Source organism: Pelobates fuscus, chromosome 6 (assembly GCF_036172605.1).
Source record: "Pelobates fuscus isolate aPelFus1 chromosome 6, aPelFus1.pri, whole genome shotgun sequence".
In the NCBI taxonomy this organism is placed as follows: Eukaryota; Metazoa; Chordata; class Amphibia; order Anura; family Pelobatidae; genus Pelobates; species Pelobates fuscus.
Window position 1 is genome coordinate 53,369,981 of NC_086322.1, and position 16,310 is coordinate 53,386,290.

Genomic DNA, 16,310 nt, shown 5'->3' on the forward strand with positions numbered 1-16,310 from the left:
GCGCCTAGTGCGTTGAAACAGGAAGGATATAACACAACAAGTTTAAGAGGTAACTAGGAGTCGGAGCTCAGGTAATACGGTGCCATTGCTCACTGTGCCCCAACAATAATTGTCAGTGTTCTGAGTGACATGTTAAAACAGTGTTAAGGCATGTATCATGCTTGAGATATAACATGGGTAAGACTGTCGTGGAGTAAATATGAGTGAACTGCTTGGGCATTGCTCAATTGCTTGATTACCTGCTAAAGAAGGATACATTCTAAATAAGGTACCATCCTAAATAAGGCACGATTGCGTTTGCTTGTGTAATTACTGCGCTACTGCCCGTTTGGTATGTCGCATCTTACAGTTAAGTTACTAGTTTTATAGTTGCTTGCTGAATAGTTCAGTCACAGTGAAGCTCCCTAGTGGCTCAGCTCAGTGTTGCATTTCAGTACATGACACAAAATACTATCGCTTGTAACTTTCTGAATAATGGTTTCTACGCTATGTCATAAGCTAGTCAAACATAAAATAATTATACTAAACATACAAAATATACATGCGTCGGACATAATAACTCTTAACTTCTTTGGAGTTTACACAATATAGAATTATTACAGTAAATCGTGCTAGGCTAAGTGTGCACCCACCACTACTAGTTGTGCATATGATTATGGGTGTATTGCACCTTTTTATAATGCATCACAATTCTGTAGGGCAGCATAAGGCTTATGTGTGCGCATGGAACAGGGTTAGTAAATCGATTGTGTGTTATAGTATAAGCTAGTGGGTTATCTGCATTACGCTGGGAGATAATACAAATAAATATGTAAATAAGAGTCGCGGTGGCAATAACTATTGAAGTAAAAAGTCACTGGTAACGTTCTGTCACAACGGCAGTAACTGAAGAAAAGTTTTGTGCTCACTAGATGCGAGTGTTGTGTACATTATAGACCTGCATACTTAAAGAAAGTTCAGCCAATCCCTGTCAGCGGCATAGCTGTAAGTTGTGCTGATGTGGGGCAAAGTCTGTTTCAGCTGCAGGGACGTGGTGGCGTGGCAATAGGCCATCCAGCAATGAGGCTTTGAGAGTCATCCGATGCCTCTAGTTGGCAGGGGTATGGCACCAGCCGGTGGATTCCAAGGGGCCTCGGTGCCGCAGACCAACGGAACAGGTGGGCCTCCGCCTCTCGGTCTCCGGCAATTACCTCGGGTGGCATGGGCATGTCCTTGGTGGCTTGCCGTTCTCTTTGTTCCCCATTGTGATCTGATGATTAGTGTCTCTGCTCTTTTCCTTAATGTGGGAGTTAAGCCCTTTTGTACCCTGGTTGCGGCCGAGAAGCGTTGTCGGCGGTTCCTGACTGTGCAGGCCGCGAGCTGAGCTTGGGACCTCCGAGTGCGTCTCACTAACTTGTGTGGTGGTGGGTCGTGAGTGGGGGTTCCCTTGGTTTGTCGGGACCCTGGCAGGCATTGACGGGTGCGCGGACCGCGGCCCTGAAGTCCAGGCTTGGTTACCGCACTCCTCTGTTGATGCTCACGGGAAGGCGGCCTGGTGGAGCCCTTCAGGGTCGGTGGAGGTGTAGGTAAGGGCAGACGAGGGTCCTTTGTGGCTGTTCGGGTCCGAGTCATTGTGGCCCACAAGCGTGCCCAAAAATGATTGAAGGCTGCTGTTATGCGGTCTTCTTGGCAGGTCCCGCTTGCCTGTCGCTCTGGTCGAGGTTTTGTGAGTGTAGGCCCAGGAGCTTTATCGGCAGCCTCCATCTTGAGTGCCGATTGCGAGTTGCGTATAGTCCTGTGGCCCCATGTAATGCGGACCGGGATGACCCCCGCCGGTCCATAGGGGGGGGAACGTGGGCCCAGTAGTGAGTCTGCCGAGTGTGAAAGCGGCGGGAGAGCGCCCGTCTCTCCCGCGCCTCTCGAGTAAGTAGGCCGCATGTTGGCGCCGAGCAGGGCATCGCTGTTTGAGGTGTCCTTCTGTAGGGCTCGGTGTCCTCTGCTCGGTTTCAGCATCCCGGTGCCCGATTTGGGTGTCTATTTTGGCAGAGATCTGTGATTATTGTTTGTGGGCCCAGGAGCTGCTGCTTCTTGCGTCCGCTCAACTCAGCGGTCAGGCCCCGCCCCCCAGCCCGGCCATTCTAAGGACCGGTATTACAAGTTTCTCTCTCTGTGTTCTCTCTCTTTGTGGTCTGTCTGTGTTTTGGTTTCGGAATCCATGACAGCTTTGCCCAGGACGCAGATGACTGGGTACTACCCCCGGATAAGTTTACCTCAACTATTCCCCCTTTTCACAGCAAATAGTATGCACTTGTTCATAATTTGAATTGATGAGCTGCTTATACTTAAAAATATATGTGGCCTTTGAGAGGTAATTTGCAGTCCTGAGCTGCTAAAATGAGACTTGGGCCCAGCATCCACTTTTGAAAAATATGGAAGTGGTGTGTCTCCAATGTGCCCCTTCAACATCCACATAACCCTGAAAAAGGTACACATGGGGGTATTATTGCACTAAGATGACATAGGCCTTTGTGGGGTAGTTTGAATTTAAAACCTGCTTGGAAATTGCACATAGACCCAGCGTCAAAATTCAAAGTTTGGTAAAAACTCATATGACTTGGTCTCCAATGTGCCCCTTCAACATCCACATAACCATGAAAAAGGTACACATGTGGGTATCGTTGCACTAAGATGACATAGCTGAGCAACATATTAGGTGTTGCAATCCGTATGTAAAAAATGCAAAAAATAATTTTTTACCACATACTTTGGCATATATTGGTGAAAAAATGGGGGCATGTTAAGGCACAATATGCACCTTAAGAGATACACTGGAGTGTCTACTTTTACAAATGGTAGGCCTTTGTGGGGGTTTTTTGAACAGTCAAACTGTTATAATACCCCAAATGGAAGCATAGGCTCATTAAATCTCTCTCAAAATTCTACTGTGAATACTGAAAAGGACATGTCTCCTATATGGCACTGTAGCTTCACGAAATAGTGCCAAAGACATACAATGGGGGTGTCATTTTACTTAGCAGATGTAACTGAATATAAAATAAAACTTTGTACAGGAATAGCACACACCAACTTTACCAAATACACATGAGAAGTTCTTTGTTATAAGTTTGCGTGCCAAAAAACTCAATTTTACTCCAATATTTAGCAGAGGTTGGCGGTGAAATGGTTACGTAGAAAGTGTCAAAACAACCTTAGGTATATAGCCTGTGATGTCTACTTTATATAAATATATACTTTTGTGTGGAAATTTTATTTTCTTTTATGGCTATTAAGCTTACAAGACAAACATACCAAATTCTAAAATCGCTCCATATTAAAAGTTTATTTTACTCCTTGTGCTTTGTGACCTGTAACTACCAAAATAAACTTAAAATCCCAGACACATTATATATTCTGTAAATCAGAACAACTAAATGAATTTATTTTTAATTACTTTCCTTAACCTGCACTAATTGTGCACACATTATTATTGCAAAAACTGTAAAAAAAACCCCACAAAATTTTCATTTTTTTTGCATTTTTCTGTATTTTTTTTATAATAAATAAGCATTTATGTATATATATGTTACATCAAATTAAAGCCCTTTCTGTCCTTTAAAAAACGGTATATAATATGCGTCGGTGCAATAAATTAGTCAAATGCAAATTGCAGTTGAACGCAAACAGAAAAAAATGCCGTTGTCATAAAGTGAAAGACAAGCTTCTGAAGCTCTGTCCTTAAGGGGATAAGGAACACTTTAGTGTTATGAATACAAAACTGTTTTCCCGTCACTAGTGTTCCTCTGCCACCCTGTTTGGAAAGGGTTCATCCACTTGCATGATTCCAGGACTTAAGTCCATAGGTGCTTGATCCGGATCATCCTCCTGCAATGTCAGAGATCGTGCGCATGCACAGCGGGCGCCACGCGTATTAGGACTTCCTTCCCCAAGGAGAATCAGTAGTTTTCCTATAGGGCTTTTCCAAGACACTGGACATCATCATGCAAATCGCGAGCATCGGTTCACGGTGTAAAACTCCAATAAGCGCCTCTAGTGCATAAATATTGCACGGTTAAGGGGACAGGGACACTGCACCCAGGCCACTTTTAGATTGTTAATATTCATGACACATATCGTCTTTGATTTCCTGGATACCCTAAAAGACCACCCTGCATATTGTTCTGACTTCTAAGGTTGTCTTTGATAGCATCAGGGGGTAGAGTAAGGCCTATTTAAATTGGTAGTGTTTTTGAAATATGCGTTTCTATATGTTTATGGCATGACATCCCTAAAAGTCTGGGATTAAAGCAACAATATAGGGCTAGGAAAACAAATCTGCCTCTAGATAGATTCAGAACCCTCTTTTTGCCAGAAAAATAATTTAAATGGCTAATACTAACCCTATACCAGTGCTGAGACTCACTCGGAGCTGCTACTTTATAGAGGAGCATTGGGGACCTGGTGCACATGCATGGCGAGTGATTTGTGTGCTTGCAGTGCTTCTCATAGGAAAGCATTGAATTAGGTGTTTTTTTATAGCCACAATTTCATGCAATGGGGTTTTCTTAGGTCAGTGCAGTGGAAGCACCACTCATGGCTGTTTGGTAGACAGCCACTAGAGGTGTGCTTATCCCTGCACTGGAAACATTGCAGTTTCAACAAAACTACAATGTTTGACATTGCATGGTTAAAATGACCGGACCAGTGGTCTGGGCTAGTCAGTCAACTTTCAGAGGTAAAGTCTGGCGCCGCACTATCTTTAACCCCTTAAGGACAGCGCTTCAGAAGCTTGTCTTTCACTTAATGACAACGGCATTTTTTTGCATTTTTTGCTGTTTGCGTTCAACTGCAATTTGCACTTTACTAATTTATTGCACCGACGCATATTGTATACCGTTTTTTAAAGGACAGAAAGGGCTTTAATTTGATGTAACATATATATATATTAATTACTTTCCTTAACCTGCACTAATTGTGCACACATTATTATTGCAAAAACTGTAAAAAAAAACACAAAATATTTCATTCTTTTTGCATTTTTCTGTATTTTTTTTATAATAAATAAGAATTTATGTATATGTGTGTGTGTATATATATATATACATACACATATACATAAATGCTTATTTATTATAAAAAAATACAGAAAAATGCAAAAAGAATGAAATATTTTGTGGTTTTTTTTTACAGTTTTTGCAATAATAATGTGTGCACAATTAGTGCAGGTTAAGGAAAGTAATTAAAAATAAATTCATTTAGTTGTTCTGATTTACAGAATATATAATGTGTCTGGGATTTTAAGTTTTTTTTGGTAGTTACAGGTCACAAAGCACAAGGAGTAAAATAAACTTTTAATGTGGAGCGATTTTAGAGTTTGCTATGTTTGTCTTGTAAGCTTAATAGCCATAAAAGAAAACAAAATTGCCACACAAAAGTATATATTTATATAAAGTAGACATCACAGGCTATTTACCTAAGGTTGTTTTGACACTTTCTACGTAGCCATTTCACCACCAACCTCTGCTAAATATTGGAGTAAAATTGTGTTTTTGGGGGGTTTTGGCACACAAACTTATAACAAAGAACTTCTCATGTGTATTTTGTAAAGTTGGTGTGTGCTATTCCTGTACAAAGTTTTATTTTGTATTCAGTTACATCTGCTGAGTAAAATGACACCCCCATTGTATGTCTTTGGCACTATTTTGTGAAGCTACAGTGCCATATAGGAGACCTGCCCTTTTCAGTATTCACAGTCGAATTTTGAGAGACGGATTTAATGAGCCTATGCTTCCATTTGGGGTATTATAACAGTTTGACTGTTCAAAAAAACCCCACAAAGGCCTACCATTTGTAAAAGTAGACACTCCAGGGTATCTCATAAGGTGCATATTGTGCCTTAACATGCCCCCATTATTTCACCAATATATGCCAAAGTATGTGGTAAAAAATTATTTGGGGCATTTTTTTTACATACGGATTGCATTTTTGCTGGGCATTTTGTATATTTCATATGTGCCACTAAGTTCAAAACCCCAAAATTATGCTCAGCTAAGTCTTCTGAGTAAAAAGACACCCCCATTGTATGTCTTTGGCACTATTTCGTGAAGCTACAGTGCCATATAGGAGACCAAGCCATATCCGTTTTTACCGAACTTTGAATTTTGACGGTAGTGTAGTGGTAATAAGCGTTTTTTTCTGCCTTTTTTTTTTTTTTTTTTTAAAGTATAACATAAATTTATTATAAAGAAATATATTTAAAAAGGACAATTAAGCAGTGATACTCGTAAGTATAAAAGGCATATAGCCTAAGAACACCGCAATAAGATTAAGAAGTCCCAAAATCCAACATGGAATAAACAAAAGTAAACAGCAGAAGCGTTTCAACTCCCGATTGAGTCCTCCTCAGTGCTGCAATGCTGTCTCCTTGGTCGCAATAAGTACCGTCTGTAACGATCTTCAAGCCGGTACAGCTGTGTGATTTCCTATTTCTGGCCTTCTATCCCCAGCGCGGCATATACACGTCATCATGCCGCCGCTCTTTAATATGGTAACCTGCTAACACCAACTTATGAAATGTGCTGATTTTTAAAAGGACAAACCCTAATGGACCTCATCATTTGTCCTATACTTAAGACCACACTAAACATATACATATATATATATATATATATATATATATTTATATATATATATATATACATACACATAAATGGTTTGTTGTCCCACAAAGCAGAGTCCTGGACTTTCATGGCACCACGGCAATTCTTTTAAAAGAACATTTTTATAATTAGACTGACACTCTAGCTCGACTGACACTGTAGCTCTGCCCTGAGTCTAAGAAAGTCAGGCAGAAGAGTCCTTACTTTGTCTCTGTATATCTCTTGACTGGGTCGGAATTTAATGTCATTCTTAGGATTGAAGTGTTTATCTCATATATCATCAACCATAAGCACAATATATAAGAACATTTTGGCCCACATTTACACTTTAACGGTAACCAGTAAATGAAAGTGCTTACTGGGTAATAGAGCTCAGCTAATGCTTCTCAGCCAACTAGGCAGCCCTGCACAACAGAGCTCAGCTCGATGGAGCATAAGTAAGCTCCTTGCAGGAGCTTTTGGTTTCAGGGGAGGCAGTGATCTGGGCTCCCGTTTGCCACTTACGACTTGGGAGGGCTTCAGGTCACCATAATCGGAACAATATAACAAGCTGTAGTGATGTTGGTGCATAGAGTGACCATAATCTTCCAAAAAGCCTAACACTTTGCATTATAAACCATTGTTTATGTAAAAAATGCATTTCAATATTAATGGTGTCTAGCATTTTCTTTTTTACATTCTTTATTTTATTCGTGCATAGATTAGACAAGCAGGGCAACACTGCCACAACAGTTGGTGCATGCATATCATTAAGTATAGTATAACAATAGTGTGACATGAGAGACAGTGCACATTTTATAATGTTGAAGAAAAACATGGTTACATGAAAAGCCCATATGTAATTGGCTAATCCTGTAACCCTCGAAGTTAACATGCTTAGGGGAACCCATCTAGACCTTGCTAGTTAGACAAATATGCTGTAGTGAGATTTAGCAGAATATGAGACCACTGGTAACAAGTGGTAACAGAAAGTCAGCTTGAGAAGTAGGTAAAGTTCGCTGGGTAGTAAGCCACAACGGTGGCAGAGGTTGCTCCCGGGCTAGTGTGATATAGTGACAGCGGGGGAAAGTGCCCACACGATTTGATTTGAGGCATGTCAGCTGTGGGTCAGGGTAGTGGGCTCTTCAAGCTATGGCCAGTGTGGGAATGTCTCGATTGCTTACACGGTTGGCCCCTTCGATGCAGTCCCTGTGTTTGATTCCAGCTCTAGCAGTCGTCGGCAAGGGTTTCTCCTGTGCAGCGTCTCGGTTTGCAGCTTGAACCTTGAGGCATATGTTTGTGTCACGCTGGTCTGAGGTTCTTGGGTCCACAACATGTAAAATACAGTTTTGGCTGTTCCTGGGCCCCCAGGGGAGATGAGCGTTCCCCGCTGTTGTCAGGGTCGCCTGCCACGAGGTCTCCGCCATTTTGGAAGTGGTCTGTGCGCTGGGCCTTCTCCGACACCTCTCCGAGTGCCAGCGTTATGAAGGTCCGATGGGTCACAGGGTGGGGACCGGGATCACCCCCACCGGCCCAGAGGGGGGGAACGGGGCCGGACCCGCCTTACCGCTGGTGGGCAGGATAGCTGGGCAGCGGCCGTCCACCCCGCTCACCGCCCGAGCGGTCCGCATCTTGAGACTTGGATCGCCCCTCCGAGGGACTAAAACCTCCCGGCAAGCCTCTCCTCAGGACCAGGGTGGTCTCTCACTTCGGGGTTCAGCAGCCAGGTGTCGGGTAAGTTTAAAGCTGTCGTTTTTAGGCTTAAACTTGATGCTTTTCCAGGAGCTACTCCATTTTGCGTCCGTTCAGCCTGGCGGTCCGGCCCCGCCCTTTTTTCTGCCTTTTTGACACACAAAGTGAGTTTGCACAGTTTATTTTGCAAACTTTGTGTGCTACCACTGTATAATACTTCATATATTGCTCAGCTATGTGGTCTGAGTACATCAGTGCCCCCATATGTACTTTGCCAGGTGTATGTGGATGTTGAAGGGGCACATTTGAGACACAGCCATTCATTTTTTTTCTAACTTAAGTTTTATGCTGTGTCCATGTTCCAATTTGGAGTAGTTTTGATGGTTGGTTATTGAAACTTCCCCACAAACACATACTATTTATTAAAGAATACACCCTGGGGTAATTTAAAAGGCATATTTTGAACCTTGGCGTGGGATAACTTTTTCTCTAGTTTGTTCCAGGTGTAGTGGTAATGAGCGTTTTTAAATGTATTTGTTAACTTTTTAAAACTTTTTTTAACTTTTTAAAACTATTTTTTTTAAACTTTTGTTTTGCTTATGAATTTTTTGAAAGTTTCCTAAACTTAAAATTTTAATTTTTACAGATTTAAAATTTTTCTAAGCTTTTTTTTTTTTACAGTTAACCCCTAACTAGCAGTAAGCAGCACTAACCGTAAATTCCCCATTTTACCATAACTCCCACCCACCCCAGCTAGCAAAATATTTAATTATACAATATTTAAATTAGTTAATTAAATAAATTGAACCCCTGAGGGTTAAAAAATAAATAGGTTAATCGTCAGGGGTTAAAAAAAATTAGATCACAGTATAATACTGTGATCTGTATTTTGATCACTGTAGGCAGTGATCGACTGGCAGGGAAGGGGTTAATTTTTATTTGGACTGGGTAAAGGGTTTTTATTTTTTTATTTTTCACTTAAACATTATTAAAACTTTTTTTTCTTAATCTTTTAACTTTTTAAAGCTTAATTTAAAACTTTTTTTTAACGTTAACCCGTAGTTAGCCTAACACTAAATCCCCCAATTCCCCACTAACTTCCACCCTCCCCAGCTAGCTAAATTTTAATTTTAAAATATTTAAATTAATTAATAAAATAAATTTAACCCCTGAGGGTTAAAAAAACAAACCAAGAATTAACCCTCAGTTTAAAAAAAAATAATCAAAAAATTGCACTTTAAATGTAAAAGAAACTGTTGGAGGGAGTCTCTTTAACCCCTTAAGGACACATGACATGTGTGACATGTCATGATTCACTTTTATTCCAGAAGTTTGGTCCTTAAGGGGTTAAAGTGGTAGAAATACTGCAGGACATCCCTTTAATCCCCAGCCCCACTCCCCACCACTCTCTCACAAATAGTATACTAAGTACTTTACAAGATGATATAGGTACTACTATACATCATGGATCTTTTTGTGACACTGCTTTAAAAAAAAAAAAAAAAAAATTAAAGGACCAATAAAGCTCAATGAAGTGGTCTGGGTGCCAGGTCCCCCTAGTTTTAACCCTGCTGCTGAAAGTTCAGGGAAACTGCTATGTACACTGAGGGTTAATCCAGCCTCTAGTGGTTGTCTCCCTGACAGCCACTAGAGGCTGCTTCCGCGATTTACGTGGAGTAAATCACACTTATTTGACGCTTAACGTCCTCACGGAGTCCGGCGTCAAAAAAGATCCCCATAGGAAAACATTGAGTAATGCTTTCCTATGGGCTCGTTTGAATGGGCGCGCTCGCGCCTATGGTCGCGCTTGCGCATTCAGCTCTAATCGGAAGCTGACGTTGATGGAGGAGAAGGAGAGGTCACCAGTACTGAGGGAGCCCGGCGCTGGATTGAGTTAAGCAAATAAATTAACCATTTATTCGCCACGGAATGGGGCCCGGGTCACCTAAACGGTGACTAGGGCTCTATAGCGTTAGGAATACATATTTGTATTCCTAACGCTACAGTGTTCCTTTGATTCACTTTCCGGGCTCAAGCCAGGAAAGCCTTAAACAATTTGCAGGTGATACCAGGAATTAAATACCAAGTTGTTTAAAGTAGCACGAAATTTACATTAATAGAACTTCCTGTAGAACCAAGTATATCTTTGAGAGCAAGGGTAATCCGCCCCGTCCCCCCAAAACAACAAACACACAACCAGTCAATCCACTTATTGCCAGATTTTATTGTGCCAAATAGGACCGATTATTTGTGATCTTGTAGTCTTCTGAAAGAGGGCACTTTATAATCTTTTCTGTGACTGTAAAATCAGATGCCAAAAATGCCAACTTTTGTTTTTGAGCTTTGCTAAGAAAACAAAATGAACTCATTGTAATTCTTTCTGGACATTTTTCCGGATCTAAAGTGTACTTTTCGCCTGCAGGTCTTAGACGGGGCAGAAAATCTATACTCTGGCATGCAAATCGGTCAGCTCCAAGACGAGGAAGATGAAGGAGCAATAGTTCACCAGGAGGAACCTTCTGAACATTTTGGAAACTCTTCTCTTGGTATTTATGCTGCTGGTTTTATGTGTCGGTCTGTCTCATACAGGTGCATTTCTCAATCATTAATGCATCCCATTTTGTTTTTATTATTTATTAACTTTAAAATGATTGAGCACTGTGACATGTACCTGTGGCATCACTTTAAAGATTTTTTTATTTTATTTCATAAATACCTAAAAATAACTAAAAACTGGGCACCTTTTTAACCATGCTATTAATAAAAATGAAAAAAAAATACACCACGTTCGCTTTATTAAAAATGGCACATATGGCCTTGATCCATATTTTGCGGCAGTCGTCTTGTAGATGACATTGCTATTTAACCGCTACATTTATTGGAGACTTCTCATGTTAAACTGTGAAGATTACTATGAAGATTAAACAAGACTGCATAGTTAATAACCATGGCTATCAGGCAACCAACAACCTTCCCATCCACATGCATCCAAACATGGCATGTGAATGCAGAAAAGAACGCTCACCTTCTGCACTATACATTTGGTGAAGACAGACCTTATGTTTATGTTTTTATTGCCTACAGAACACAAATGGCCATTCGCTAGGATACAAACTTTGAGTATAAAATCCAAAATGAGCGTTTTAGGAAAAATATATTGGTTGTGTAACAAAATAACCACACACAGAGACAATAACTGGGTGTAGTTTCAGAAAATATATGATGCCTATTAATTGGATATAGAATAATGGAAAGAAGGGGATGTAAAGATGCCTACAAAATATCACCAACTTCCAGCTCTTATTACGAAGAATACCAGAGGCAGCACCATATAGATACTAATGTTCATAAACTAGTTGATGACCGTGCCGCTTTAGGTAAGCACTTTATTGCACATACTAGCAGGATCTGACCTATGTATGACCTGGATAAACCCATATATACACAAAGAGCAGCTTTGCTCTGCTGGTATAACAAGATTGTCTTTTTGCTTCTCTTAGTTTGCAGTTTATCTGTTTATAAAAATAAAGGAAAGATTATTTGATTTTCCATTTTCCAAAGGTTCTGTGTAAAGTTATTGTTCACCAACTCCTTATATCTCCCTCAGAAAGAATACTCTTCATTTACGGATTCTGCGCTACGGAATCTGTTGGCGCTATATAAATGGCGATAATAATAATTAGAGGGTTTTCATGCTGGCTTTCTGGAAATAATTAAATATTGCAGCCACTAATCCATTAGTAGGTTTTTTATTTTTTTTTTTTATTTTTTTTTTTTAAATGTGGTTAGAACAAGCTGGTGTTGAAGAAGAGATCTGAGACACAGTTGTGCAGCAAGCAAACATTTACACAGCTGTAGTATGAAAATGTAAAAACATTTAATGGAAATGGAAATTATTCACATTGGGAAGATGAAATTGGCTGTCTGAAAAGGATCAGATCATGCAGAGTTGTATCTCTGTGTTTTTCACTCATTTCGTAAATTACACATTGTGTGCATCTTTCAAAGTCTTTGTGAGTTTTAATTCTAGTTTAACCAATCTTGTCTAACTGCATGCATTTTTCAATAGGTCTGAATCAAAGTCACCTGTTAAAAACCATGGGCCATAGCAGACAGTCCTCTGACAGTAGTGTTGATCGCTTTGTGGCAAAGGAAGATGCTGTGGACCCAGGTGATCTGGAAAATAAGGTAAGAAAATCGTTTGAGTGTAAAAAAAAACATGTATTTTGCTGTTTAAATATATTATAGGCATATTATGTATCCTTAGGGCAGAAATAATTAATATTCTGTATGGTTTTGTTTTCAGACTTATGCCTGTCATATGTTTTTTTTTTTTTGTTTTTTTGTGTGAATCTTCTCTTTCCATATTTTTCGTACATGTTGATGGTTATTAGAGAAGTTTGTAAATCGTTTGAGGACCTCTAGTTGTAATTTGTTTTATAACTCATTGACATATTGATATAAAATACTATTTCTGATTTTAGCCCTCTAGGATTAAAGGAGACATTGGACATTACACTGATGCAGATGCGACTCCTATAATTCACTGTGTTAGACTATTGTCTGCCTCTTTCCTCCTTACTGGACAAAAAAATGGTAAGAAAAGTAAAATTCGATCTGGCGTTGTGAATTGTTATAAATACTGACCCAACTGATGTCAACATCAGTCGACTTTGGTAGTATTGTCCAATGCGTGACACTTTGTGTGATTCTTCAAGAAGTATTGCCATACTCCGCATCATGCTGGGTGCGATGATGCTGAATATAAAGACCTGACAACAACTAGACGCATGATTTTGGACAAATGTAAAACTTGTGTTTCTCAGAAGAGGGAAAGGAAGAGGGTCTTGCACCAAAATCTCTTCATTAGGATAACGTTGTTTTTGGTGCTTAGTGTCTTTCAAGAGGAACTGTAACTTCCCAGGATTTTAATATGCTCACTTATCCTTTATTTAAAGGGACATTATAGGCACCTACACCACTTCAGCTCATTGAAGTTGCCTGGGTGCAGTGTCCCAGTCCGTTTAACCCTGCAATAATAATTCTTGCAATTATTGAAAAACTGCAATGTTTAGCTTGGTAGGTTAACTCCACCTCTAGTGGCTGTATACCACGCAGCCACTAGAGGTGCTTCCGGGTGGTTAGGTGACTTAGGATGCCTAACCGACGCAGGGCGTCTTATCGCTATGCATCATGGCGTTAAATGAAACCCTATAAGAAAGCATTGAATCAATGTGATCGCGGTGCTCGCTGCGCATGCGCATTAGGTCCCATGTCAGGAGAGAAAGGGACAAAGGCAGTGCCTGAACCAGCGTGGAGGGACAAAAGCGTTTTAAACCCTTTCTGCAGTGCAGGGGGTGTATTTGTAAGGTGTGAAATATAAAAATTAAATGTAGAAATCCATAGCTCTTTATCCTGCAACTGGACGCCTCCATCTTATCTCCCTTTTAATCATTACTATAAGATTTGTCTTTTTCACCTGGCAAACCGAGAAGACGAGCAATTTAGACATGGTTTCTATTTTTCCTTCCTCATTTGCATTGTTTGCCCTGGCTGAGCCTAATATGAACTGGATTATGATGTCTATTATTTTCTAAATCTTAATTCCATTTTAAAAGAAAATGGGGCATTACATGAGAATTGGTTAACACAAGCTATAGGCTTTAAAACCCTGAACGTTTTCTTCAATTATCTAAATTCAAGGCAGTTACCCGTTAAATGAATAAACACTTGTGTGTGTGCAGGATTTTTAGTTGGTTTATTTATTTTGTTTTATAAGGTGAATTACATTTTAAAAAAATTATATATATATATTTTTTTTCAGCTCTTGTACCAGATCGAGATGTTCGGGTCAGTGTGAAGGCCCTGGCATTGAGTTGTGTTGGCGCAGCCGTTGCCTTGCATCCTGAAGCTTTCTTCAGCAAATTGTACAAGCTGTCTACAGAAAGCATGGAACCTTTTGGTAAATGACTGGATTGCTGGAGTGTTAAAACGCTTCACATCATTGTGGGATGCTTAGATCATATTCTTAAACCTTTCCACATTTTTTTTTTTTTATCGACTTTTACATTCGCTATCTATTTGTGATTTAGCAGCACAGCCATCATATCAGGGAAATCTTTCAGGAGATCAAATCCAGAAATAAATCTGCACAATAGCCAAGCATGTGACTGATTGCAATTTACTAGGAGCAGGAGCTATAGTTGAGTTGAATATACTAACCTGTGCTATGCTTTCTCTCCATAAAGATGATTACTCCAGCTTCTCTTTTTCTTTGAATCTTATATCATACATTTGTTTTCATACGAATAGTGGCAGTGCTAACCGGCAACTTAATATCTGCTATTGAATGTCTAATTAACCCCTTAAGGACACATGTTGGAAATATTCCGTCATGATTCCCTTTTATTTCTGATGTTGTGTCCTTAAGTGGTTAAATGACCACTATAGTGCCAGGAAAACCTACTCGTTTTCCTGGCACTATAGTGCCCTGAGGGTGCCCCCACCCTCAGGAACCCCTCCCACCGGGCTGGATGCAGAGTAAAGGGTTAAAACTTACCTTTATTCCAGCGCCGGGCGGGGAGCTCTCCTCCTCCTCTCCGCCTCCGATCCTCCCTTTCAGTCGAATGCGCATGTCTGGCAAGAGCTGCACGCGCATTCAGCCGGTCGCATAGGAAAGCATTTACAATGCTTTCCTATGGATGCTTGCGTGCTCTCACTGTGATTTTCACAGTGAGAATCACGCAAGCGCCTCTAGCGGCTGTCAATGAGACAGCTACTAGAGGATTTGGAGGCTGGATTAACCCTATTATAAACATAGCAGTTTCTCTGAAACTGTTTATAATAAAAAGGGTTAATCCTAGAGGGACCTGGCACCCAGACCACTTCATTAAGCTGAAGTGGTCTGGGTGCCTAGAGTGGTCCTTTCAGAAAAGGAAAAGCCCATTGCCTCTCACTCTTTGGGTCTAAAACATTGTAAAACCATCATTTCTCCAGTTTTTTTCCTGTCCCTCCTCAGTACAGCACTAGGTAGCAGACCCCATCAATAAGACAGAACATTTTTAATGTTGCACTATTACAACATCTTTAGGATAAAACATTTATTAACTGTGTTGCATGTATGATTCTTTCATTTACAAATTGCATGTTTTTTTCTAAATTTACTCTAGAAAAGCAATATGTATCAGACATCGTGAATTATATTAACCACGGAGACCCTCAAGTTAGAGGTGCCACCGCTATCCTCTGTGGGACCATCGTCTTCTCCATACTGAACAAGTCCCGCTTTGATGCTGAAAACTGGCTTGCACACGTTAAAAGTAGTACAGGTAATAAAAAACCATGCTGATTCTATAAATGGGAATTATAAGAAACATACAAACCTAGAATGTAACGGCAGATAAGAACCATTTGGCCCATCTGGTCTGCCCAGTTTTCTAAATACTTAATTAAGAATTTGGAAATCTAGCAACAAATTGCATGAATATCTGAATAAGTAGTGGGCAGTTATCACAGCAGACACAGAATGGAAATGCTTGGTTTTTTTTTTGGTGATATTCTAATGAATTATTAAAGGGACACTATAGTCACCAGAACCACCACAGTTTATTGTAGGGGTTCTTGGGATTAAAGCCTGTCCTTGCAGGCTTTTCAATGTAAACATTGCCTTGTCAGTCACCCCATAGAGATGCATGAGGTGATGTAGATGGGTTGTGTGTGGCGTTTTGTCGTGCATGTAAAATAGCCTCCCAATGCTTTCTTATGAAAAAGCATTGGATTGGCGGAGATCAGCAAAATGGAGGCGGGGCCAGTTGTTTTGAGACCAGGCTGGTGATGGAGAAAAGGTGAGTAAAATCACCTTTTCAATGCGATCTTAAGGAAGGGTGGTCACCTAGACATATTTCTTTCTTTTTAAACCCTATAGTGTTAGGAATTCCATACATAACCCCATCAGAACAAGTGATGCATCAGTTGGCTCTAGAAGCACCTTAAAGAGATCATAAG

At 40.2% G+C, this 16,310-nt stretch overlaps 1 protein-coding gene across 1 annotated transcript in view; it reads left to right on the forward strand.

Moving 5' to 3' along the window:
• HTT (huntingtin) overlaps nt 1-16,310 on the forward strand; it is a 188,178-nt gene that overhangs the window by 90,453 nt on the left and 81,415 nt on the right. Inside the window, exons 13-17 of the mRNA XM_063457723.1 lie at nt 10,729-10,852; nt 12,376-12,494; nt 12,791-12,902; nt 14,131-14,268; nt 15,476-15,634. Coding sequence (XP_063313793.1) covers nt 10,729-10,852; nt 12,376-12,494; nt 12,791-12,902; nt 14,131-14,268; nt 15,476-15,634 — 652 coding nt within the window. The remainder of the gene's footprint in view (nt 1-10,728; nt 10,853-12,375; nt 12,495-12,790; nt 12,903-14,130; nt 14,269-15,475; nt 15,635-16,310) is intronic.